Source organism: Cydia strobilella, chromosome 11 (genome assembly GCF_947568885.1).
Source record: "Cydia strobilella chromosome 11, ilCydStro3.1, whole genome shotgun sequence".
NCBI classification, from domain to species: domain Eukaryota; kingdom Metazoa; phylum Arthropoda; class Insecta; order Lepidoptera; family Tortricidae; genus Cydia; species Cydia strobilella.
This window is the reverse complement of record NC_086051.1, coordinates 11,021,507-11,049,382: the sequence shown is the minus strand read 5'-3', so window position 1 is coordinate 11,049,382 and position 27,876 is coordinate 11,021,507. Positions and strand designations below refer to the sequence as shown.

General features: G+C 37.5%; 1 protein-coding gene across 1 annotated transcript in view; it reads right to left on the bottom strand.

The window, feature by feature from the left end:
* Positions 1-27,876, bottom strand: part of LOC134745153 (zinc transporter ZIP11) — a 96,846-nt gene that overhangs the window by 21,418 nt on the left and 47,552 nt on the right. The window contains exon 5 of the mRNA XM_063679133.1: positions 23,085-23,183. Within this exon, the coding sequence (XP_063535203.1) occupies positions 23,085-23,183 (99 nt within the window). The remainder of the gene's footprint in view (positions 1-23,084; positions 23,184-27,876) is intronic.

The following is a 27,876-nucleotide window of genomic DNA, read 5'->3' as shown; positions in this document are numbered from 1 at the left end:
ACATATCGTATCTAGTCGTAATATTTGACGTATCTTAAAGTTCGAATCGGGCAGTATATTTCGTCAACCTTAGAGCCAGCGACAAAAATATCAGTTAAGATTTGGTACTCATGAATCCAAGTTCTACTAAAATATTTTTTTCTTTTAAAACAATAATGGAAAAGATTTTCTTGTTTAGATTCTTTGAAAAACACGATAATATTATATATTATTCCTCGTCCTAAATTCAAGACCTGAAGAAAATATAAATAACTTACTCATAACTTATACTTTTTTGACAGCTTAAGTAGAGTAATAACATTAATGCGGTTTATATTGTTATAAAAACATTATAAATACTTAATTATAAAAACTCGGACTGAATTCAGTATCAAGTGAACGTAGTTTAGCGTAGTTTATCCATAAAATAATATGACATTTAAATTAATCGATTTTCTGTTTGAAAGAAATATATTTTTTTAAACAAATTGTGAATTAGATTCTTTTAGACTACGCCCAATTATTGATAGAGTCCGAGTGTCACTATCAAATTTCTATGAAAATATGACGTTTATCTCATTCTTACACTACTTACTTACACTCTCTCACTTTGTTAGCTTAGACAAACTCTACATTTTTAGCAGTTCTAAATAATATTAAAGTCTATATCATGGAGACTATATAAATATATATGGCATGGAACTAGAAACAAAATCAAATCAAAATAATAAGTTCTAAATTTAATTCAAATGGGGTTGGCAACTGTCAAAGGTTTGCAGAGATGGCGCCATCATAGCTTGCCCCTTTTTCTATGAGATTTGGCTTAAAGGGCTGGCATCCAGGGCATTAAAAAAACAAAAATTTGACACAATTCTAGGGATTAACAGGGCAAGCTATGCTGGCGCCATCTGCTAATTATTTCGACCGGCCAACTCCATTGAAGCAGTATAGAATACCGAGCTATAATGGTGAACCATAAAATTGACCTATTCGAGTCTGAGCGCTTGGATGTAACGTTGCATTTGCCGTTTTGACTGGACAACTCCTATAAATTATGTCCTAGGTTTATGTCGAATACAATGGCTCGCTTTTCGTATATACTTGCGAATGACTACATTGAGGATGAATGTGTCGCTGAGTTTCATAGGATACATTCCCAAAACACAAATTACCGTTCCCGCGACGTACTTTTGATGCAGGCTATGCATCTAATCGTGCCCGTTTCCGCCGAAGAAGATCATTTACTTTGACTACTTAGTACTTTCTTAGCACTTCCGTATCCAATCTGTTCCTTACAAATGGCTTGACGATCATGATAAGAAGATATAAGCATAATTTTGACATTGATGCAAATTTATAGTGTAATTTTTATCCTGAAATAAATAAATCTAAATCTTAATCTAAATCTAGTACGTAGCATTTGCACATAACAAGCAAAATTGAATAACTTCACAGCGCTTTGTACGTCGTTTTTCTATGAAAGGAAGACGTTTTGCGATAAGCGATAACTCAAAAACGGCTTGACTGATCATGTTGCCTATAGTTTTGGTTTAATGTTTTTATTAAACTCTACAGTCACGTTTTTTTCTTTTTCATACTTTTCGACCCATGGTTCAAACATGGTTAGACATGGCGAAAATACGTTTGGTTTTAAGGTTCCTAGTTGACTACGGGACCCTATCTAAAAACAGGCAAACAACCTCTTTAAAGTATAACGATGCGCACGGAACACTAAATGCCTCGAGCTTTGACTCGGGCTTGACCAATTATTTTTCTTACTATAGCAATATGGGTGCCAAATGAAAGCTAGTGAAAAGACCATTTCAAAAATATATGTAAATAGTCTGGTTTTTTGTTAGTTTTAATAATAGTTGCAGTTTAATGTAACAGAAAATTATACTTTTTTTCAACTTGATTGTACTTTTCTTATTTTTGGTTATATCTGGTTAAATTTTTGTCAACGTTTTATAGAGGATATTCACAGTCACTTGGTATGTATTTTGGAATGATCCATTCAGTCATTTTCAATTTAGAGCAGTTCAAAGTCAACTGTGGATTGTGAAATTTTTGAACGTTTTCTAATAATTTGTTAGACGAAATAGTGAAAATGTTACAGTATGTTATATATTTGTGATTTACTTACAAAGCCCTTTCATTTGATACCCCACATGGTATGATTAAAAAAAAAGTAAAAAACTATGTACTGACTAATTTTTGACGTCACAGCAACTACCCACCACTTTCGTGCTTGTCATCTCATATATTTGTGTTCAGGACATCACACTGAATGCACTGATACCAAATATGTCGATATTTGCGACGACATGGGCGAAAATCGATTTCCAGAAGACTTCTAGACCAAAAACCACCGTACTATAAGGAAATAAAGCTCGAATATTATCACACTGTAGCAAGCCGACAAAAGGAGAGAATGTCCACGAGAAAGTTTGGAAAGTAGTTGTGCAAGGATACGATAACAAGCGTATAGACAAATTTAATAAGCGTTAGGTAACTTTCAGTTGGTGTCACGAAGCTTTATTTAAATCGGAGGGCGCTGTCACTTTTTTGTCATACTAACTTGAACCTTATCACCGAGCCAGAAAGGTGTTCGTGCCAGACTAGAGAAAACGGTCCACTTGAGATAGCAAAAGTGGATGGAGCCCTGTGTCTCACTCGCACATGTTGCCAATGTTAAAAAAATACCATTGTGGTAGTAGATATCTATATCAATATACTACTGAAATGAAGTAGGTACCTTCGTATTCGCTCCATGCAAAGCAAGGGTGGTGGGGGAAGCTGAAACGATCGCAGTGCTTAATGTGGCCAAAAATGGCAAGTTTGGTAGCAGTTCAATTCTCATACTTCTGAGTTATATTGTTCACGTTTTTAGCTTTAAAATCATACTTACGATAAAAATGGGTCACGATAGCTAAGCTGTTGTGTTGTAAACTGCAATAATACTGGACGAATCAGTAATAGTAAATTTTATATATTTTCAACGCCGAGCTAGAAATTAGATTTTTATATCATATAGTATTATAACGTAACGGCTAAACATTTTATCTAGTCTATGTCAACACAGATTTTTGCTTGGATGCTAATAAAATAGTATGGCTAATACAGTGCACTAACATTAGGTGATTGTAATATTAGTTATCATATTAGTTATGTTATAAGTAATGACAGTTATTGAAAGCCCGTCAAAAGTATACTTTTGGCACGTAGGGTTGTCTGTCGTCTGTCACAACTGTCACAAGTGTCACAACAGACATTGTGTTAAGCGGGACAACATAATTTTTAAGACAAAATGTGTTGATTAAAACCTGTGAAAAAGGGCGAAGTTTTTATACATGCAAGCATCATACGTATCCCCAGGAAGAGGATCACGATGTGACGATCAAAACATAATGAAACATACATTTTCTCATTGACCTTGTAACGGAACAACAACGAAGAAAATTGACCGAATAACATTTTAGGAATAATCTTTATTTTGTTGCGCTCATTATTTGACAGCGAGCGCCTACAACGTTGCGAACGCTAGGCGGCGCTGCCATTGTGCACGGTCCCAAATGTCCCAATACTAATTTTAGTGTGTTGATTACAGTTCTGATATCTTTTAAGTAATTTGTAGATAATGATGATGTCATTTATTAACTGATTAATCCAAGCATGTGCACAACAAAAAAACCGGGCAAGTGCGAGTCGGACTCGCCCACCGAGGGTTCAGTACTTTTTAGTACTTGTTGTTATAGCGGCAGCAACAGAAATACATCATCTGTGAAAATTGCAACTGCCTAGCTATTACGGTCCATGAGATACAGCCGGGTGACAGACAGACGGACAGAGGAGTCTTAGTAACAGGGTCCCGTTTTTACCCTTTGGGTACGGAACCCTAAAAACATGCTCAGTTCTCCATACAAACGTAGTTGCGCTCTCATTTTATAACGACTAGCTAGATTGCTCTGAAACTTTGTACTTACAATAAAATAAGGTATATCTAGGTCTGTAATTAGTTTATGTAGCTTCAGATACCATAGTAAAAAAATACAGCTAATTAAATTTTTCATACAAAACTTGTTTTTGCTCTGTTTCGTTTGTTTTATTTAGAAACTGGAGCTATATAAACTGATTACAGACCTAGACATTCATCATGTCATTGTATATGCAAAGTTTCGTTACAATCCAACACGTAGTTTTAAAAAATGAGAACGAAAGTTTGTATGGGAAGTCGAAATTCGGCCGAGTTTGCCGGGGACTCTTAATTTTACTTTTAGTATGGTAGAGATACTAGTAACTTTGAATATTAATTGGCATCCCCAACTTGATGACATATTTTCAAAACACGTGAATGCAAAATTTCTTAAAAATGGTGAAGAAATGTTGTGGGAGTGAAAGCTATGCTAATTATAGAATACCGTTTCACAAGTAAGACACAATTACATTTTACCATAAAAATACAAGACAATATTGTCAAACTCATTAGGGCGTCTATGATGTCGGCACGTTGTGAATCGGTCTCACAGAATTCTTATTATTTACGTAGGTAATGTATTAAAAGTAAGTTTATCGGAAACGGTGTGTCAAACTATATTTATATATATGTAATCGATTCCATATAGGTAGGACCCACATTTCCGTCAATAGAAAAAGGCGGCAAATTTGAAAAAATTGCAACCAAAGATCTACAATGACGCTTACACTTAAAAATAGCTGAAGTGTGCAAAAGGGAAGCCCACCTTTATAAACATACCATGAGTGAGTACGAAAGAGGCAGACTAAAAATGAAGAGAAAAACGTGACCACTTAAAATATTTTAATTTATTTAGAAAATGACACACCCTAACTAATATATTCCATGTTATCCTAATATCCCACATATATATCACTTATGGTCACCCTAATTAGAACGAAATGCAGGGCTCTAGATTGACTTCTCATGTGGACACACTTTTCGGTTAATGTATTTGATCCGGCTTATTACCTACATCCGTGGTTAATATTTATTTTGATTTATTACATACTTCATTTGTCAAAACGCCGTCCATAATTACATCTTTTTTAGGGTTCCGTACGCAAAGGGTAAAAACGGGACCCTATAACTAAGGCTTCGTTGTCTGTCTGCCTGTCTGTCTGTCCGTCTGTCACGAGGCTGTATCTATAATGAACCGTGATAGCTAGACAGTTGAAATTTTCACAGATGATGTATTTCTGTTGCCGCTATAACAGCAAACACTAAAAACAGAATAAAATATATATTTAAGTGGGGCTCCCATACAAGAAACGTGATTTTTTTGCCGTTTTTTGCGTAATGGTACGGAACCCTTCGTGCTCGAGTCCGACTCGCACTTGGCCGGTTTTTTTTCCATACCAATAGATTAGTTATTGAAACGCGGTATGATGAAGGTAGATGTGCGCCAAGGAGTTGGTCGTCGCCTATATACCTACCACTACCACTGCTGAAATGTTCTAAAGTCACACCACCTGAAGCTATCGGGGAATAGTTTCATTTATTGTATTCGACGGTTTATCTGCGCCCCGTTTTTTTTTTCACCAACCAAGAAAATACAAAATGCTTAGGTAAGGAAAGTTTTAGAATTTTTTTTTGCAACCCAGCTCCATTGCACATGCAGTTTTTCTGCTGAGAAATATTTTTTCCATTCTTGCCACTCAGGAAGGCATTCTGTAAGTAACATTTGAGCAGCAGGTCCCTTATACTCGTATCTGAAAGAAGTTTCTTGTACACTTTGAATTGCTTTTCGCTCCTAACATCTGTTATCTAACGTTGGACATTTTCATTTAATATTTTTCTTATTGGTATTGGTAAAAGGTAAAATAGTAGTATTTAACGCATCAAATTTGTGTCTCGTGCTTAGAAAGCGACGCAACTTTTTTTCGTTTTTGAAACGCTTTAGTTGGCCTGGGCTTCAGAAACAACAACAAGGATAAGGGTGGAAACTTGTATTCGTTAGCTCAGCGAAGTCACAAGGGCCGGGTAGCCGACCGCCGCACGACGTGATGCTATGTCCTTACGCTATCGCATGCATAATTCATAAGCGGCGAAAGCAGCAATTTGCGACAATATCCACCGATTCGCAGAACCGTTTGACTGTTGAGCCGCCGCGCAACTCGCGCAAGCAGGATGCGTGTGACACGGATGAATTTGAATAAAAGCTTCTACGTAAGTAATACGTTTTGTTAAATCGTTTGAAAATAAGAAATGAATGTTGGACCTTATTTCAAGGGAATAGTGGTGACAATACTATGAGTACAACTGCGAAAAATAACGACAATAAACATAAGTTCTGACGGCAAAATACCCTACTTGAGTAATATCACAACACTCTACTCTACCAATGTGTCATTCTAAGCAATACGCACGTGGGCTATAGGGTTTTCAATTTTGAGGATTCTATCTAAGTACCATCCGCTAACTAACCTAATCCTGCTAGCCACGCTTTTGCTTTCTGCACTATGTAGCCGTGCGATTGCCAAGTCATTATATGTATGTATTAAAAAATAAAGGTAATATTGTTACGGTGTTAACACCCCCTTGCACTGACTAAAATAACCGACTTGGTTTCACATTACATCTCAAAACTTATTTGTAGTAGTAGAACTGGGTTGCGAGACTTGCATCTATTTACATGTAAGTAATGTTTTTGATGGGATCTCATCTCTTTTTGTAGGCAGTCCTTCTTTTCGTGTACTCATACCCATACCATACTCATACTATGTATACACATATCATAATTATACACATCTTAATTCATACTCACATCGTGCATCGTACGACGTAGTGTACCTATACTTAACCTACTAATTGTAGGAACTGCAAACGTAACTTTGTTATCGCATACAGGATTACAAACTTACTTGTGCAGTTATTAAATCTTTAAAACGTGACTGATATTACAGTATTTTAAAGTTTTTATTGGCTTAATACGCTAAAAACTAATTACGTTTCAAATTTGGAGCTTGTGGGTCTGCTAAAAGTACTTTAGAATTATGATGATCGTGAGTGTGTCAGTGACAAAACTAAGGAACTTTGACATGTAATAATTACTTAACTACATGTTCAAATTACATGTTATTGAGAATATATCTAAATCATGTTATGCTCTATACGTCACTGAAAATGGTTCTAGCTTTAGCTATCGCAAAATTACAGGACGTTGAAAATGGCCTGAGTGGCTTCGAGAAAAGGATGGTACGACTCGACTTGGCGGGGGCACTACCGTGCCCCCAGATAGCTGGCTTAATTACAACAATTTACATTTTGAAATCTTACCAGTACAGAAGTATCAAATGTGCGCTGCCGACCCTTTAATTAAAGAACTTGTAATACATGTACTTAGAACTGCTTCCTTCCTTCTTTACAACTTTCTTTTGAACATAGCTACTGTGATAAAAACATCTTGACAATGGAGACCGTGTTTATTTATAACAAGGAGCTCGCTTCTGTCTAGATCTAGATGGTGGCTGTACTAACATGAGAATCTAGATCTACGATACAACAAACATTTAATCGTTTAATTAAGACATTGAACAAACAACCCTCACCTCACACAGTACCCCTAATAATTCTAAATACATATCTATTCAGCATGTATCCACCCACTACTGAGAAAATGAAAATGAAAGTTGATTAATAACAATCGTTACAGGTCTGTTTAGTGTACATGTGGTATACATAGTATAGGCCGAGTATAGGCTTCTTCTTTATTATGCCACTCTCTTCGGTCTTGTGCTAATCTTATTCAGTGTTCACTTGCCGTTCGGCAGATACCATCTAACTAATGACAATCTTTCTTAGTCGATGGTCACCAAGTCGATCTTTTTGTCCACCTTAACCACCATTAAAGTAACCTGTCTTGTCCAGTAAGCAGACAGCATCAACAGATAGGTATTAGCGGATTCAACAACGTGCCAAAAGTGTCTGCAATCCTGGAATACTTTTCCAAATACAGATGTATCTCAACAGTTCGCGTTCAAAAGTATCTGTAAAAGTCTAATTGTTCCACATAATTATAGAAGACATGACTCTTTTGGTGAATTTATTAGAGGATGCTAGATAATTTTGACTAGTAGGTAGTCTGATCCGCTACTTTTGATGCTGACTGTCTATCTCCCATCGTTCCTTCTCGCCAAGTGTCCTGCCCACCTCCACTTCAACTGTGCTAATAATTACGTTGAATCAATAAATAGAGACATTAGCTTTAGCTCGGCTTTTATCTACATTTACACGCGATCTCGCTTCGACACAGTTGGTGGCTCTATTACCCCATCCGTTGCCGTCAACTTAAATAAGAAATTATCGCATTTCGTTATTCGGTGATTTCCAAATTACGTGCTATCGTAATGATACTAATGATTGTAATGATGATCAGACTATCAAAATGCGATCATATCTTTAAGAAATAAACATACTACGTTTATGGCGATACAGAGATTTGAGTTTTCTGTTTCAGAAATATTGGGGATCATATATTACCTGAATCAACAGTTTCCTAGAGTTTTTCATAATTTTTCTAGCTAAACTTTATTTGTTTTGCTTTCTTATATTTGTATAAAATTTAAGAATTATAAAAAAATCTAAGGAAACGTGTGTACAAGAAGAGCGTATGTTCTAAAAAAACCTACGGCAGTTATGCCCTTTTGACGGTACCACTATTGTACCAAAAAAAAGTTAGTATTAGGTAACTAGGAATATTATGTGACCTCAACAATGAACTTTCGAAGAAACCAGTCTCATCGAGGGGACTAATTGATGCGTTCAATTAGTCCCCTCCTTCCATACAGAAATGTTATTTATACACCATTTTTCCAAGATAAAACATAAATTACCAGGGAAATTTCCCTGCAATTTATGAGAATTTTACGGTAATTTATAGAAATTTACGAAAAATTCATGAAATTAAAGTGAAATGATACTGGTTTCAACGTAAGGATAAGGAACCTTGTATTTCTAAAATATTTCATCATTAGAAAAAATCTAGTTTCTATACAAAAAACACGCGCTTTTAGATAAATTGCCAGTTTTGGAAATGTTTCCGTAATATTACCGAGAATATTCTCTTAATCGGAAATATTCTCGGCAATTTCCCATCACTATTCAGGTTCATAATCTCTTAAGACTTTCGGTTCGATTATCTCCCAAAGTATTTTTTTAAGCAAAAAATGATCTTAAATATTTTGAAATCATTTTTAAAACCCTATTGAATGATGGGGCACAACTTTATGTACGTAAATTTTTCTATTAAATTTAAATTTTCAAAATATTCCTATCCGTAACTTAGAAACCCTTATAGGTATGTATTATATGTATTTATTTGTAATATTACTAAGTAACTCTTTTGACAGCTCCACTCACTAAGAAAAGTGCAATATAATCATCAAAAAAATGTAAATTTTCCTATTTTTCACGTCAGGACTGTCAGGAGAATATTGTGGAAATATTCTCAGTAAATTACGTTACCGAAAGTTTCCCATAAAGGAAACTTTCCGCTCGCCCATCACTAATCAAATACCCATAATTTAGGCAAATAATAAAGGCAACAAAATAATATTTTGTTCCAGTTATCTCAACTGGTATATTAGATGCGTCGCCACTGGAAATTAGGCTCCAGTACCTAACCTTAACTTTCGGAAAAGAAGAGATAACGTTTGCATCGACGAAGCCCACAGAACAAAGAATTCTTACTGTTAAAGATGACAGAGAGTGTTGAATAATTACATTTATACTCGTATGTAGAATATGTCAACTCCATATTTATTGTTTTAGCGAATAAGTAATACGTTCATATGACTATTTAGCTAATAATAGCTAATGTAGAACAAAGAAACTAGCGAGCGCCTCAGATTGTGACGCAGGTACAACTTCACAAAATTCTTGATCGTAAGTCGTCATCGTTCAAAATTGCAAGCCGATCAAACAGTCTACGAGGGCGTTTGAGAAACGCGGGGCTACGGCGCAATTCACACCGCAAACCGGCCGCGATTGCGCAGATCAGCGCCATCAAGGCTGGCAGCGCCTTCCGCGACCGCTTCTTCGGGGTCCGACGACGCCGGCGTTGTTCTCTAGATTTAATTATTCGGCTCCGAAGGCCGATCGCCTGCGGCAGGCAGCGGGCGGTGCGCTGCGACTGGTTGGACGGGTGCGCTGTGCGCTGCGCCCGGAAGAACGCGCAGACAGCGCGCCGCCGACTGATCGCAACGCGCACCAGACTCCGCGGCACCGCAGCGACACCGCATATCGGAATCACGCAACACACAATTTCGAAATAGACGACTTTCTCGGATCCAGTTAGCACTGCATACTTGACCACACAGAGTTAACAGTGGCGGAAGCGGGTCGCGGGTGCCGCGCCGAGTACGACGGCGCGCGCGCCGCCGCACAGTCTTGAAAGATGCATTGCAACACAGTAGTACATTATTGTCGAGGCTCGGAAGTAGCTACTTGCTGGCTGAGGATTCGTTTTAAACGGACGACCTTGGGAGTCCGTTTAATTGAATCCGAAGCCAGCAAGTAGCCTTCCAGCCGAGTCATATATAGTGCTTTTCTCAAAAATGGCGCAATAAATACAAATATAATAGAAATATTTTACAGAAGCAACGTTCTTATGTATATATTTTCACAGAAAAAAGTAAAAAGATTTGCTTTGCCGCCTTTTAATTTTTTAAATTAAAAATAGAAGTGTATTTTTCTGCTGAAAATACGCCAACCCATTTGAGACACCTAAATAGTCGCGGTACCAACATTATAATAATAAGTATACTGATCATCTGTTTGGCTGTTTAATGGACCCTATGCCTTCATTTGATATGGCCACTTCAACTTTTAAAAAGTATGGAACTCGACAAATAATGGAATTTGTATGCAACATTGCAGTCCCGAAATCGAGACTGCAATGTTTTTAACTTTTTAATTTTTTGACTGACCATAAACTACGTACTTCGCGACCTACTTTTTAACCGGCAACGTCGATTTTGCCGTCCATTTTTGAGAAAAATGAAAACATGACCGACTTAATATATTTACACACGTCGTAGACGTCCTTAAAACTGAAGCGAAACGACCTAAAATTAAACGACAGTTTTAGATTTCATATTATGTGATTATACAACGAATCGACTATCAAGCCTCATAGGAGATTGCGTGAAGCCATCAAGCCATGCTCGACTATATGAGTCATGTGCGCGGTGAGAAAAGTTTGCTAGACGCATTGTCTACAACAATGGATCACTACACTATACTTGATCTCATTATGTCATATAATGAAACAAAAAATGAGTTTGGACTCTACGCCCCAACAAATAGCGTGAATCTCATTACTGACGGTGTCTGCGCCCGATTCTAGTAATATGTTCAATACAATGTTTGTTATAGAGAGGTATCACCTCGATAATTTAATATTAATCTCAAGAGAAAGAAGTATTCGATAAGTCAATTAAGTCAGTCAATGCTATTAACATTTTATTGGGAATATATTTTTTTATTAGGAAAGCATTAATTCTCTTAACGACTTGGTAAGAACGTTCGTAAAACAACATTTTAATGAAGTGTCATTAAAATGTTATTTTAAAGGTCCCCCCCCCCCCTTCATCTTCGAAAATACTGGGTCTAAAATTTTGAAAAAATTATACATAATAGCTCTTTACCTATAGATCACAGGAAACCTATTAGAAATGTGCAGTCAAGCGTGAGTCGGACTTAATTACTTAGTTTTTGATCCGATCCCTACGGATTTTTAAAGATCTCACGTTTCCCAAAAAATAGGTACATTGTTAAAAATTGTGTTATGTACGGAAAAAATCCTAGTCACTGTTGCCTACCCGACCCTAAATAAGTGTTATGTATTAATTATAGTGATATTTTACCAAGATATGAATATGATTGTTATTTTTCTTGCACAAGCAAGCCATTAGAACAGATATTTTGTTCAGGCATAGTAATGGCGGCATTAATAATGCATAAGCCGTAGCGCCGAAACATATACGAAATTTTAATTGCAATTATGGCATACTGAGCTCCTGTATTGCTCCTGTATTGTCCAGATTGGCTGGACAGGGATAAAAACAAAATCGGCCATTTAACGAGATGGCACTAATGTAAATGAATGTAAAAAAATCCCTCATAGTATACTGAAATCGGTCAATTATACAAACGCACATGCAACATACATATAGGTATAGGTATCCTCAGCTAGATAGCGTTAAGGGGCCCACTGACTATCAGTCTGCCAGACGATATCAGCCTGTCAGTTAGAACAAAAATATGACAGTTCCGAACAACTGACAGGCCGATATCGTCCGGCGGACTGATAGTCAGTGGGCGGGTAGTTCTATGCGATTATTCAGTCGCACCAATCGTGTCATTACCATTCCCACATTATTGACGAACTGCGTATAAATGGTGAAATCATTTTCGGTTATCTTGTAGCACTCCCGTGCTTCTGCTATTCTTGTCACAATGATTATAACGGCCAGTAATGTGGTGACAGTAACGAAGAATTTACCTTTGTACACATTAAAATCCCTACCTTTTTTTCTTAGGCAGACAAATATACATAAAACCAATGCTGAATGGTAGGTATTCAGCATTGGTTTTATTTCCAGTTCCTTTACAGCTATTCAAGCTGTTAAACGCGATTGTACTTATGTACTGGCCCGCCCGCCCAATCATGTAATATGTACAACACCACGCCTAACGTTGTGCGGGCCGGTTTCGCAAATGGCAACGGAATAAGGAAAATAGGAGGCACAGTCCTTTACTATAGTACCTATCTAAACAAGTAATCAAAGACACTGCAATTTTATTGGCTTTAGTTAGATCCGCATTGAATCATTAGTAAGAATCTAAGAATGTTTACGTGTTTGGATGTTTGGTTGATGATGTCGCTCAAAAACAACTTGAAGGATGTGGATGAATATAAGTATTGGCACTTGCACACAAATATATGTATATGTAGTTTATATGTATATGAACTGGATTAATACATAGGATAGCAAAACGGTATTACCTATAGTGAAATGGTACGCGGAAAATTATATGAAAGTGTGATCTTTTGAGAGTTGACAGGGCAAATTAAAATTAGGTATTGTTATTAGAATTATAATAAGATTTTTTTTTTAATTTATTATTTTACAGGACCTTTATACTGTTGTACATATCGGCCCTATTAAGTCCGCTTCTTATAATTTCAGAATAATAATAAGAATTGTTTTATTGCATATCACATTACAAACATGGATGGAATAGAACATAAAGGTATACATGTGACGCCCTGCAATGGCACAGCAATATAAGAGGGCTACAAGCTACAAGTAGGTAGGTGATTTGATTACAATTGTTTTACACATTTCAAAGAGTACACATACATTCACACATTATTACATTATTTCCTTACATAAACAAAGCACGGTAATATTTTCACTTTGTTTTTTCAGTAAAACAAAGAGGCGACAGTTGTGATATCCTTAGGGTTGCAAGTTACTGTAAATACTTATTATGTTTTGGGCTGTAAGCTTGTTTTCCACCGACGCAACAAAAAAAATAGAACATGATCAATGGTTATAGTTATTAGGCTCTTTTTTTAGGGTTCCGTACCCAACGGGTAAAACCGGGACCCTATTACTAAGACTCCTCTGTCTGTCTGTCACCAGGAATAACATAAATATTTAAGTGGGGCTCCTATGCAACAAACGTGATTTTTTTACCGTTTTATTGCGTAATGGTACGAAACCCTTCGTGCGCGAGTCCGACTCCCACTTGGTTTGTGTTTTTAGTTCGTGGCCGGGTGAAAACGACTGAGACTCGAGCGCGCCATAGAGCTGGCAAACTTTTTTCTCCTATGGTGGCACATCATGGCGGGCCCACATTCCTCGCTCCGCACATTCCTTGTCGCGCGCTCATAACAACCGTTTATGACCTCTGCTGCTCGACTTAACTGCTTGTACGCGGTAGTTAAACAAATTACATACAAAACACCTTAGTAAATAACTGAGTGAAAGAGCCTATAACGCCCGCTAAAATCGAAATTGACACTACAAAGACTCTTTACTTGTGGTTTGCAATTATTGCAAAGGCCTTGCAAAGGCTTCCATTTAGTATATGAGTGAATTGCAAAAAAAGTGTACGTAAACACAATGGAATATTTACAAAAATATGCAAAAATGACACAAAAATTAAGAAAATGTATGTGAAAATCTTTGTGTTATGTCACACAAAGGAAGACAAAATCGACGACGACGCAATACGTTTCACCGCGTGTAGAATAAAAGCTGGCGTCGAATTCAGGAATCCGCAAATACCATGCCGATAGCCAAGTAATTTATCTATAGAACAACGTGAAAACAGTAGTAGAAAATGGTTAGCTTATCATCAGTTTTAACTGCCATCCAAAGTTCTATTTTTTTGCAACTAAATACTGAAACACACATTTTCTCACCACTGCTCGAAAACCAATATAGCTGACGACACGTGCGTTTGCGCCGGCGTAGGTTTAAAGTTTTTAAGAAGTAATAATAAACACATGCGTTCATATTTTTCCTTCAAACGCGTGAAATAGCGTAACACAGGTGTGTAACACAAGGGAACGAAATATGTCACCGATTTTAAACACAAGATTATGCTAGGTATATAAAATATACGTTAAAACCATCAAACATTTTGATAATCAGGTTTTGTTTGCACTTATTCATTTTTTTATGATATAGAAGGCAAACGAGCAGACGGATCACCTGATGGTAAGCGATTACCGCCGCCCATGGAAACCCGCAACACCAGAGGGGTTGGGAGTGCGTTGCCGGCCTTTAAGATGGGAGTACGCTCTTTTCTTGAAGGTTTGAAGGTTGTTTCGGTCCGGAAATACCGCAGGCGACAATTTATTCCACAGTTTAGCTGTGCGAGGCAGGAACTTATCAGACGTCATTTAAAAAAACACGCTGAGTCAATTTACACCAGTTATAAATTTTTATTTACAGTGGTGTTGCGAGGACTTAAGCATTTTGTATGGGAGAAAAAATACAATATTTTCGTGTTTTTTTTTTATAAGTACTTAAAGCAATGTTTTACTGTAAAATTCCTGTTAGCATTTGAGTTACACAATATGTAAGTGTTTAAAATGATTGTATGTGTAATTATTTTTTTACAGATATTTTAATGTTGAAGACATTTCAGATTATGGAAAGTACTCTTTTTATGCAATTCACTCATATGTGAAAGATATTATACTTAAAAAAATTGGTACGTGGTGTTTTGACCAGGGGATTGCTGGCATTAGGCATTGCTTTCCTTTCATTTTTCCTAGGGTAAAGCAAAGTTATAGACCGCATTGTTCTATAGATGCGACTATATTTTTGCATACATATCTACATCTATACTTATCTTTTGCACTGAAAAACGTTCGAACGGCCCGATTCGAACTTTAAGACACGTCAAATATTAGGTCTAGATACGATATGGATCGGTCATGTCAGTGTCAAAAGTGACGTTATTGTTTGAAGAAACTTCACTTTTGACACTGACATATCCGATCCATATCGTATCTAGACCTATTATTTGACGTATCTTAAAGTTCGTATCGGGCCGTCAGTGTATGGACTGAAAGAGCACGCACCAAAGAGCTTGCGAATGTTTTCCATCGAGCGCTGTACTAAGCAGCATTTTCCAATGATCATTCGCATCTATATCTTTGTTATAAGGTTTAAGAATTGTCAGTTAAATGTGTCCACGATGGTACTGGCGAGGGCATTTCTTGCCCGGGCCACATTCCTGGCGCCCCGCATTCCTTGCCGCGCACTCACTAACAGTAACACTCGTTTATGACCTCTGCTACTGCCGAGAACTTCTTTCCTTTATAGGGTGATAACAGGGTAATTGGCAGTGAAAAAAATAATAACTATAACTATGATGCTTAGTCCAGATTATTTATACTTGAACTATAAACCAAGTAAATCTCACTGAGTAGGTACTTCTAACCAGTTAGAAACTAAGTAAAGAAGTGTTGTCAAACGTTAAGTAAATTCTTTAGAAGCACCACCCCTTTAATAAAGTGTATCATCATTAAGCCTGTGTAATTATAAAACTCAGAATGACTTACGTATATTTAAAACTCAAAACAAGCACCGACAAAACATAGGGTAAAGCGGCATCCCTTTAATTATTGATACGTCCAATTTAATTACAAGGAAATAGTGGCATCCTTGCAAAAAGTGGTGTAAATGTCTGGAAATTTAGGTGACAAGTGTCAATTAAAATGTTATATAAGTTCATAGAGCCATATCACATCACATAACATCATCAATTTTATGTTTTATTCTACTACATAATTTGAACTATCCTAGTTATATTATTAGAAAAAATACTACTAATAAATAAGAATTTTCTGCCTGAGAAATGGGCCCCTGATATGTAGTTAAATTATTACCTACGCTCAGGGTACGCACGTGGCAGACTTTAAAAGTATTGTGTATGTAATATATATGTAATATAACTAATACATGTAATACTATATGTAATATAACTAATACACCTCCCATATAACTAATACACCTCCCTCAAAGGGATAAGTTCGCCTTTGTACATCTTATTATTTGTACCATGTAATTTTTAATATGTATATTTGTACAATAAAGAGTTTACTACTACTACTACTACTACACCTACGAGTGTCTGTATAATTACGGCTTACGGCAGTTACGGCGGAAACGTAATAAGTTACCTACTTATTATTTACAGAAACCTGGAAAAGCCTAGGGTAAAAAGTGGAAAGGCTCCCAACCAATAAGTCGAATTGTAAATACAACAAAACGAAAGTGTTGCAAAACCTGGTGTCAATTTCTGGCATTTTAGGTGACAAGTCCCGATTAACGAGTTTTGCCATTTATGGGATATACCTATATATGAGCGCCTTACCCTATATGGGTTTATAGAGCGTGTTTATTACAACGTATCATCGACTTTAATTGTTACTTCATTATTTTAAACTGTTCCGGCAAAAATATTTCTTAAGAATTTTCCGAACATAAGCATAAATACCAGAAATGTGGGGTATGTAGTAAAATTATTCCGTATAGGGAACGCGTGCGCCCGCAGTGGGGTTTTTCTACAGTCGAAGGCATAAATATCGATCCAAACAAATGGCTCAAAAATATTTGAACACGACTTTATTGTCTAAGGTGTAAGAGCGTACACATATTTTTGAAGCTTTGGGAATGTATTTATGCCCTTGACTGTACATTACTACATATGTACCTACATATATACTTTCCGGATATTTAATGGCTCTCAAACAGCTTAAAAATAATAAGACGGCGGGTGACGACGGAGTTACGTCAGAGCTTCTGAAAGCTGGTGGTAAACCGGTCATGAAAGCTCTTCAGAGGCTGTTTAACACCGTCATACTCGAGGGAAAAACGCCAAAGGCGTGGTGGTACTGTTCTTCAAGAAGAGCTACAAGACTCTTTAAAAGAATTAAAGGCCCATCTCACTTCTGAGCCATGTCTATAAGTTGTTTTCGAGAGTCATTACGAACCGTCTCGCTTAGCAGGATTGACGACTTCCAGCCTCCCGAACAAGCCGGTTTCCGGAAGTCCTTCAGCACCATAGACCACATCCATACGCTGCGGCAAGTTATACAAAAGGCTGAAAAATATAACCAGCCATTATGCTTAGCGTTTGTGGACTATGAGAAGGCTTTCGATTCGGTCGAGACTTAGGCCGTGCTGCAGTCTCTTCAGCGGTGCCAAATAGACTATCGTAACATTGAGGTATTGCGGAGTTTGTATGAGGCAGTTGGCCACATTGCTCGCAGAACCAATGGCCGATGGAGCAGAAAGGTTCTCGAGTAGCGAGTTGGCGAGCACGTACCGGAACACGCAGCGCAGGCCTTCCTGCCAGGGCGATCTGGTTAAAGTCGCGGGAAACCGATGGTTGAGGGCAGCGAATGAACGTTCGTTGTGGAGATTCTTGGGGGAGGCCTTTGTCCAGCAGTGGATGTCTTTCGGCTGAGATGATGATGGATATTTTATTTCATTAGTGTAAATGTTTCTTTAATTTTCCATCGCTTTTGTTAGGTTATGTTTCCGTATAAGCAACGCGTAACGCGGCCCGTAGGATTATACTAACTTATAAACTGGCTCAGAAACTTAATTTTACTGATGCAGATGTTATTCATAAGTATTTTCCAAACGCGAGTGCGAAGGCCAAGAATGAGGGGTGACATGTAAAATTACGAGAAGTTATCGTATAAGGAAAGCGCGAGACAGGTACTACGGACAATGCTTAGGTTTATTCTACTTTTAAAGGTCCGGATATTTAATTTTACTGGAACAAATGTTTTAAACGCGAGGGCGAATATCAAGAAAGGGCATGGGCATGGAGTAAAATAATTCCTTGAGGCCATAGTAGTAAAATGATTCCGTATAAGGAACGAACTAGTGAGGCAGTCTGTACGATTATTCTACTTTTAAACTGGTTCGGATAATATTTAATTTTACTGGTACAAATAGTAGTGTACTTTTCAAACGTGAGCGCGTAAAGTATGAATGCGGGGTATATGTAGTAAAATTAACCCGAATAGAATGGGCGCGAGATACACACGGACAATACCTACTTTTTTAATTTATTGAGTCCAGATATTTAATTACAATGGCACAAAACTTTCATAAGAATTTTCCAAAGGTGATATTATCGATAAGAGGAATGCGGGGTACCTATGCACTGCATAATTTGCAGTAAAATGAGTTTCTTTTGTGTAGGTATAATTTGGTCCCGATATTTAATTACACAGGTACCAAAGATTCATAAGAATTTTCCAAACGTAGGTAATCGCGAAAAGGAGGAATGCGGAGTATGTAATAAAATTATTCCGTATAAGGAGCGAACGAGTGAGGCAGTCTGTAGGATTATTCTAATTTTAAACTGGTTTGGATATTCAATTACACTCGTACGAAAGTTTCATATATTATGAATTTTCCAAACGTGATCGCGAAAAGTTGGAATGCGGGATATGTAGTACAATTATTCCGCATAAGGAACGAACGAGTGTAGAATTATTCTAATTTTAAACTGGTTTGGATATTTAATTACATTCGTACAAAAGCTAAGAATTTTCCAGAAGTGATCGCGAAAAGAAGGAATGCGGGATACGTAGTAAAATGATTCCGTATAGGGAACGTGCGGACACTAGGGTGGACGAGGTCGTCGCTCGCGCAGGATCCCACTCGCGCGCATTCTTCCCGGCGAACACAACAAGTTAGGAAACGAATTGCTTTGGAGGTGCTACTGAATACCGACATGATACACACGGTAATAATGAAAATGTGTCATTACATTAGGGATTTTACTCTTTATATGGTTAGATTATTTATTACTTTTTCATGATGTGATCCGATCACTTCATGAAATGATTGCTGTGGCAATAAAATGATCAATTCTAAAATCTGGCCACGACATGTTTCTTACGATGCGTTGTATTATGTGGAAAAGATAAGTAAGTGGCTGTCACATGTCGGCTGGAGCTGGTAGGTAATTTATTTTCTAGACGCCGCCGTAAGAGCGTTTTCCTGAATATATAGGTACTGATATCGTAGCATTTGCTTGGTTAAATCGTTGATTCGACTTAGAAAATATAAATCTTCTGAGCATAGAATGCTTTTTACTTTCTTTTACATGGACTTTGCACTTTACATTATATATATTCTTATTTATGCGGTTAACAAAGCCAATCTTGGTTATAATACTTATAATACCTACAAAAGTTTGTTTGCACACAAATACACTAGTTTTATTAACAAAGCCACCCCCGCTAACGAAATCACAATTTGGGAAAGAAAAGAAATATGTAGGTATTAAATAATTCGCACCCTCAGCTTGTCTATCTCAATTAGTATACAGTTTGGAATTTCGCCCGAGTGATTATTTCCGTATTTTCCTTAATTATTAAGTCACACAAACCTTAGTCGCCGTCATACAATCGAAATTACGCTCTTATTGTAAAACGACATTCTCATATAACTTAAAATTAGAGCGAGGAGAAGTTTTACATACAAAACTTCTACTGCCTCTATTTATTTTGTATAACAACTTTGCCAACGAAAACTAGTACCTGCTAGACATGGGTATATGTTACGTAAATGATCTTGTCAAGTTTCATGTAACTTAAGGACGTCGTTTTAAAATGACAACGTAATTTTGATCGTATAATAGGAGCGGCCTTTTGGCGGAGGGTTCGTGTGACTCTTAGTGCCACCCCACACTAGTGTCTCCCGAGTGTCTACGTCTTAGTCAGCTCTATTGCTGGCATTGCTGCTGCTCGACGCAACGTTGTCGCAACTACGCAGTGACGCCATTTTCCATAGCGCTGACTAGACGCCGACGCTCAAAAGGCGCTAGTGTGGGATGGTCCTTAAGAAATGAACACTAGCGTATCTACAGGGTGTTTTCGTAGCGCTTGGGCGGGCCGGCGCGGCGGGCAGCGGCGCCAGCGGTTCCCCGAACACGCCGGAATGCGACTATTTACATCTTTTACCTATTTGGTAACGTTTACAATACGTACACGTACTACAATGCGACGCTACGCGGTAATGATGCAAGCGTCTTGCGCGAGTATGAGGAAAAGAAGTGCGTTTTTGGAGTTTACGACTGTAAAACGCATTTGTGGTCGGTTAATTGTACCTACTCGATTAAGTGAACTATGGCTTAGGTTCTTCCCTCAGCTACATTTGCCCTAAAGCCTTACTATACAGGAAATAGGTCTCTTAAGGATGTACCTTTGTTTTTTTTGGTATTTAAAGAATTTGGCGTTTAAAAGTTTTTCGCAATTACCGTAGCGTTGTCAACCCTTACAAAATGTTCATATTAAATTTACTTTAATGTAGAACTATTTTAAATAGTTGAAGAATAACGTGATATTTGCATACCTACTACAATATTACGTGTAAAGAAAAAACAAGTAGCTAATTAAAATATTATCAACCGTTTGTTAATTTGCATCAGAATATAGAGAAACATCAACACAAAGCTAATGCTTAATTCAACATAACTTTTATGTCTAATTATAACCCAATAGCCGAGGGAGCACGGACACAGTATAACGACAATGACAGTAATTTATCTACGACCACAAGGAGTCCTCGTAGCGTAACGTCCGACGTTAAATTCTCGACGCAGTGAACCCGTATCACGATTTATCTAGGAAGTTATCAAAGCTTGCGGTATACTTGCAGCATGCATAGTCACTTTTTTTGCGCGCTCTCCGCGTATGAAAATTAGACTCTCAAACGGGACTACTATTTAGGACCTCTGGGACTATTTACAACTGTGTACAAATCGAATATTTTACACCATAGTAATGTTGAGACTAAGACTCTTACATTAAAAAGCATTTAAGATAATGTAAAATATGTGCTCTCAAAACTGTTGATTCCAAGCAGAATTACCTTTCTTTGTAGATAAACTACTTTTTACAAATCTACTATGAGGCGAGTCGGGTAGCTGAGGCCGGCTGCAGTTGCTAAATGAATTAGCCACACAGGAATGGGGTCGGCCAGTCTGGCTGCGTTGGCATCCGGCCTAACGGCGCGCTGGCGCATTCTCTAGCGAGCCACATCACATCCAAGCGGGAGACAACATCTAACACTACCTACTTTAAACGGTGGCTTGTTTAGAACTCCAATTTTAACAGGTTGTCCCTTTGACGGTGTGATATTGATATCTCTATTTCCAATGATACTGGGGCGCGGTTTTGGCCGTTGCTATATTTGCTATTACTGAACATAGATGCACTCTGTCTCGTAATTAACTCCCTATTAGTTAATTTGTGTTTTATTTATAAGTCTATAAGATCTAGACGGAGGCGAGCACATCTCTCCCTATTTGTAGTGACGAAGAGTTTTCTCATTTTAAAACGTACGTGTATATGTTACATATTTGATACTGTGTGTCGATACAGTTACGCCTTTTCAATCCGTCCCTTGAGGTTTTTCTTCGCTTATTTCTCGCAGAGGACGCGTTATTCATCGGTCCCTTGAGATCGTTTTAACGTAACGACAGCGCCACTAACTCTATCAAAGCGCGCTTTGAGTGATTCGACTCCATTTTCATGCATAAAGTGTATCACAGGTAACTTGAAATGTCAAATGATTCTTAGATATCACTTTGTTTCGGCCTTTTTTTTCCTTTCCTCTCCTATGTTTGAATTTTTCCTACGAAAATGTCCTCAGTTGCGTTGACAGAAGCTTTTCTAACTACATAGTTACACAAATACAATCTTCAGGGTTTTAAGGCTGATGACAGATTCTTTTATTCAGACTTTGATCTAACAATAAAATGAAAGAGAAATAAAGCTTTAACATTTTCATAAATTGTCATGGAACTGTTATAAAGCGGCTTATAAATAATTCAGTTGTTTCACCAGAAAATGAACATCGAGTTTAGTGTCGTATTAAGAGTGAATGTGTTGGAAGTATTTTCCGGTGGTCGATATAAAAGAATTTAAAGCGTCTGGACGTGACGCGGTGCGTCTGACTGCGGCTTTCAAAACATCCACTGCCAACTAAATTTATTTTATAGTTTAACGACAAATTGTTGACACAAATGATACACTAGTGAGTTAGAGGCGGGAAAAAACATTAAGATCCGCAGTTTACTAACATAAAACGGTGCATGTGGCGAGAGGATTAACGACTTTGGGATACATAATTTCAGGTGTTTTGAGCTTGCTTCGGCCGTTATTAGGGAAGTGTTCAAGCAAGGCGGCTCCTATTATTTTCCACTGATAAAAAAAAAACCGGCACGCGTGAACGTTTGCCTTTGACGAAACTTGAATGTCGACTTAATACATCAACAATGGACAAGGACCTAACTTTAAAACTGAAATCGGACGATTTCACTAGAAAGCTTACGAATTCCCATTCTTCTAATACTTCTGAAAATGCTGAGAAAGTAATTATTTGGTCTGGTAATATTTCATGACTTGGCTAATAAATTGGCAGTACGATAGTATGTTCTCGATCTTTACAATATTTGATTGAGGCAGCTGCCACACAAGGCAAAAGAATTTCGTAAGCGACATTCTCGTGGAATGCCCCAAATGACTTACCAAAACGCCCTCCAAGTGGAGAATCCTGCGGCTTGCAGCGGCAAACTAACCGCCAAGCCTTCTGGAAAGTTCTGGATGCCGATGCCCAGGGCTAGTGTCCTGTTGACAACAGAAAACATAAAAAAAATAAGTGGATTGAATTCAATGAGTTCTAAAAAACATTACACAAGGCAAATTAACATAATCCTTTCCTTTCAAAACGAAAAATATTTCCAAGTCGTTTGAGAAATGCAGTCGGCTCTGAGGTAACAAACATATAGAATAACAAATAAAAATAAAAACATACAACTATATAACCTCCTCCTTTTGAAATTTTTGTTCAAAAAATGGTTCTTCTTTCGTGGCTTATTGACCTTATTGTTATACAGATACAAGTTGCAGCTGGAATGTTATCTGTATCAAGTTGATAAAATTAACACAAACCATCACAAACTATCAACCATTACTGACACTTCGTCTTAATTTTTTGAAGAAAAGAACAAAATGAGCCGATGCTATGCTTCAATTTATTTAATTAAGTACCTACATTTCATTATTTATGTCGAAAACATCACATTCGGGAAAGATATTCGTTCGTATTTTATCAATCACACGCGTGTTAAACTAGGTACATATTTAAACATCTACTGGCTCAATTTACCACGTAGTAAATATTACATAAATAAGCAATTTTCCTATTATGAAACTATCTGTCGAACTAGTGTCATTCATCTGGATTAAAATATTATGTATGCAAATAGTACATTACGATACAAGTGTGCTAAGTTGGTCATTACACACGAGGTGATATTGTGCGCGCGAGCTGTAAGCGAGCGCGCAATAAGAAAGCCGATGTGTATAATGACCAATGCACACGCGTTTCATACGACGTTTTTCAACACACTTGCGAGAAAAAAAAAAACTTTCATATTAATCAAATTTTAATAGTTAAAACAGTTAGTATTGTGTGTTTCACTTGTCATACTCGTACTGCCGGTCGGCCCTCGCTCGCCCTTCTTTAATTGGTCGGACTGGCGGGCACGGGCGCGCCCGACTGCCTGCGCAGTGCGCGGCCCGGCCGGCCGGCCCGCCCGCCGCGCCGCCCGCGGCCGGGGCGAGGGCCGGCCGGCAGTACGAGTATGACAGATGAAACACACAATACCAACTGTTTTAACTATTAAAATTTGATTAATATGAGTTTCTTTTTTTTTTCGCAAGTGTGTTGAAAAACGTCGTATGAAACGCGTGTGCATTGGTCATTACACACATCGGCTTTCTTATTGCGCGCTTCGTGTGTAATGACCAACTTAGCACACTTATATCATAATGTACTATTATTATATAGATAGATAGATAGCGTTTATTCGCGGCAAAAAAGAGGAAACACGTACATAGGAAACACAACATAAATAATATAAGCCACGAAATGGTCCCGACTCAGCATGGTGTATATATATGTCTGTTGCTTAACTTTTCACGCTTAACCGCTAAGCTGATTTAGATGGAATTCTGAATGGAGATACATAGTCAAGTTCTGGAGAAGCTTATGAGGTAATCCCGTAGGTTTTTATTATCTCGGAAAATTTTCCTTAATCTTAAGTATCCCAACAACCATCACATTAGGAGTTGAAAAAGGTGGAAGCTTTAATGAGAATGCGTTTAACAAGCTGTCGAGTTCTTCAGGTTGGTTTATTGGAGTCACATTTTTTTTTGTATGTACAATGTATCTTTAAATTCTTTAGATATAGCCTAACTTTACTTCCTAATCTCCAGTACTATTTATTTTCCTCACAAAAGATCAAGCACGTACGCAAAGCTAACGAGTAGAGTAGGTAAGAGTGACGGACAACGTACCTCGTTATACGAGCAGGAGTTGTTTAAAAGAATAAAGTAGTAGGTAGTATGTCAGTTTAAACATAGTTAGAACCATTTTGCTTAAGGAGATAAGTGCATTCCAAGCGGGGACGTCTGGCAGCGCTCTAGAAATGCGATTAACTGTACACCCTGCAACCTGCGATGCCAGGTTAACTCTGATAACAAGATATAAACTTTATAAATACAAAATGCATTGAATATGATCAAGTGTTTTTTTGAAAATAATCTTTCCACAGTAGCGTTTAGACTACTGAGCTGATTTATAATATTGAAGTGTAAATCGATTCGTTTTGCGGCTGTAACATACTTGTTTTGCAAATTTTCAAAAAGGAGGAGATTCTCTACGCAAAGATCCGTAACCGGGGTTAAGTTTTAAAACTTTTTACTTGTTAGCTAATGCTAAGCTTTATGCCAAGGCTTGTTAAGAGGAAAACCAAATCACGTGACAATAATGCAAAGTAGGTATATCAATTTAAAATATGAACTACCGATATGTTAAATATAATATCCGTCATCGTATTCAGTGTAAAGCTGTTTATGTCTCCCAATCATCACATAAAAAGAATATTAAATAAAATTTATATTCGCTACTTAATAGCAAATTTTATTGAATTGATGTTTCAACGAGGTCCGTCAACTTAGTACACAACACATCAAGTAAGTACAATGAGTAACAGATATTGTGGTGTGTATCTGGCTAAATTGGCTCTTAATCTTTACCGGTTAAAGGTGTATTTACGTTTGGACACGACAAGTCGCTGGGTGTATATGTAGCGGAATGCGCACGATTCCTGCTGAGATGGTTAACTCAATAAACATGCACGAGGCGGCAGAGCCTTTGAGGAGGAGAAAGCTGCCGCGGAGCTACTGCTGAATTGAAGGAATGTACTGGACCACGAGCTGCTTGTTTACTACACACAGATAACTGTCCATTTGTAAACCTTATTGCAATAATATAAGGACTAACAGTGATCAGTAAAGTGGCTGTTAGTGTTAGTACACAGAGCATCCACTTCTCCGATCCCCGTGTTTATCTTGATCATCGACCGTTTTACTACTTTTATGGCGATTCATGGAATCCATTGACAAATCGAATACTTGTAGGTGCTAGTATACCTATACTAGCAGCGCCCGTTGCTCCGACCATTTGATTGATTGTAAGGTGTAGGCAATTTTATATATTTTAAGGTTTGACTTATAATGTTTTAATCAGTCGGGTTTAAAGCAGAACTTGTTACAGCACAGCGCTGAAGAATTTTACATGTAACACTTTATTTACATAATACCTACATAATTATATCTTTACATCAACGAGCGTTCTTGCTTGTTATTACGAGGGTTGATCCGTATGCACCACCCCTAACCCTCTTACAATGAAACTACATTCAAGATTTATTTTTTATTTTTCCACATAGTCTCCCTCAACACTAATACACTTATTCCATCGGTGCTCCAGCATTTCAATAGCCTCCTGAAAAAAAAATGTCCGACCTCTGAAAACCACTCCTCCACAACAGATATCACCTCTTGATTATCCAAAAAAAATTTTCCACGTAAAAATTCCTTTAATTTTGGGAATAGCCTGTAGCCGCTGGGGGCCAAGTCAGGCGAATACGGTGGGTGCTCAACCAATTCGAAGCCTGCTTGGTGTATGGCAGCCTTAGCGACACAGGACGTATGGGCGTTAGCATTGTCTTGGTGGAAGAGTAAGCCACTTGTCAACTTGCCCCGGCGTTTCTCTTTAATAGCCTCTCGCAATTTTACAATTAAGTTTGCATAATAGGCCCCTGTAATAGTCTCTCCCTTTTTCAAATAGTCAGCCAGGATTATTCCTTGAGCATCCCAGAATACAGACAGCATAACCTTTCCTGCAGACGATGCCACTTTAAATTTACGTGGTGGCGGAGAACCACTGTGTTTCCACTGCTTACTTTGAATTTTAGTTTCGGGATCATAGTGATGTACCCAAGACTCGTCCATGGTTACGTATCTATAGAGAAAATTATCTTTATTAGCTTGGTACATATCCAACAGACGCTGGCAAATCAATACTCTATGTCTTTTCTGATCATTCGTGGCACCCATCTTGCACTGATCTTGTTCATACCCAACTCTTTAGTAAGTATCTGTTGCACTACATGATATGACAAGCCAGTCTCTTCAACAATTTGCCTGATACGTATTCGCCGGTTTTGTAACACTATATCGTGAACTTTATTAATGTTTTCGTCTGGAGTGACCGTTACAGGTGGTCCACCGCCATGTTGGTTTTCACAACTTGATCTTCCGCACTTAAACTCTCGACACCAACGTTTCACTATGTAATAGGATACTGCACACTCCCCTACAGTTGCCACAATATCTTGATGGATTTGAGTTGGTGTAAAATATTTTTTTTGTAGATATTTTATTACCGCCCTCTGCTCAACAAAATCAATTTTCATACAAAAAAACCACGACTCAACAATTACAGTAAGCTGTAGCTCAATAATAGTTCGACATTTAAAAATGTTTTTTTTTTTTTTTAATAACGTCTAAATGTCTATAAACCTACAGCAAAAAAGTTTTAATAACCAAGTGACAGCAAAGAGGTCAGGGGTGGTGCATACGGATCAACCCTCGTACTTCTGGTCATCATAATATATGTAAAGATAAGGCATTTGCAAACTATATTTCGTTATTTTTATTAGTTTGGCTCAGTTATACAATAAACAGCAGAATCGTAGTTTGTTGACTTCTTACAGGATCGTTAATTATATATATACATATATATTAATGATGCTATAAGGAATTCTTAACACGTGTATAAGTATAGTTGCGCAATGAAGAATATTTTCACGATTTTCCTTTGTTAAAAGTAAGTCAAATTTCTATTTTAATAATCAACTTAGTCGGATCTAAGTCAAGTGGCGTGATCAATTACCTAATAAATTACTTT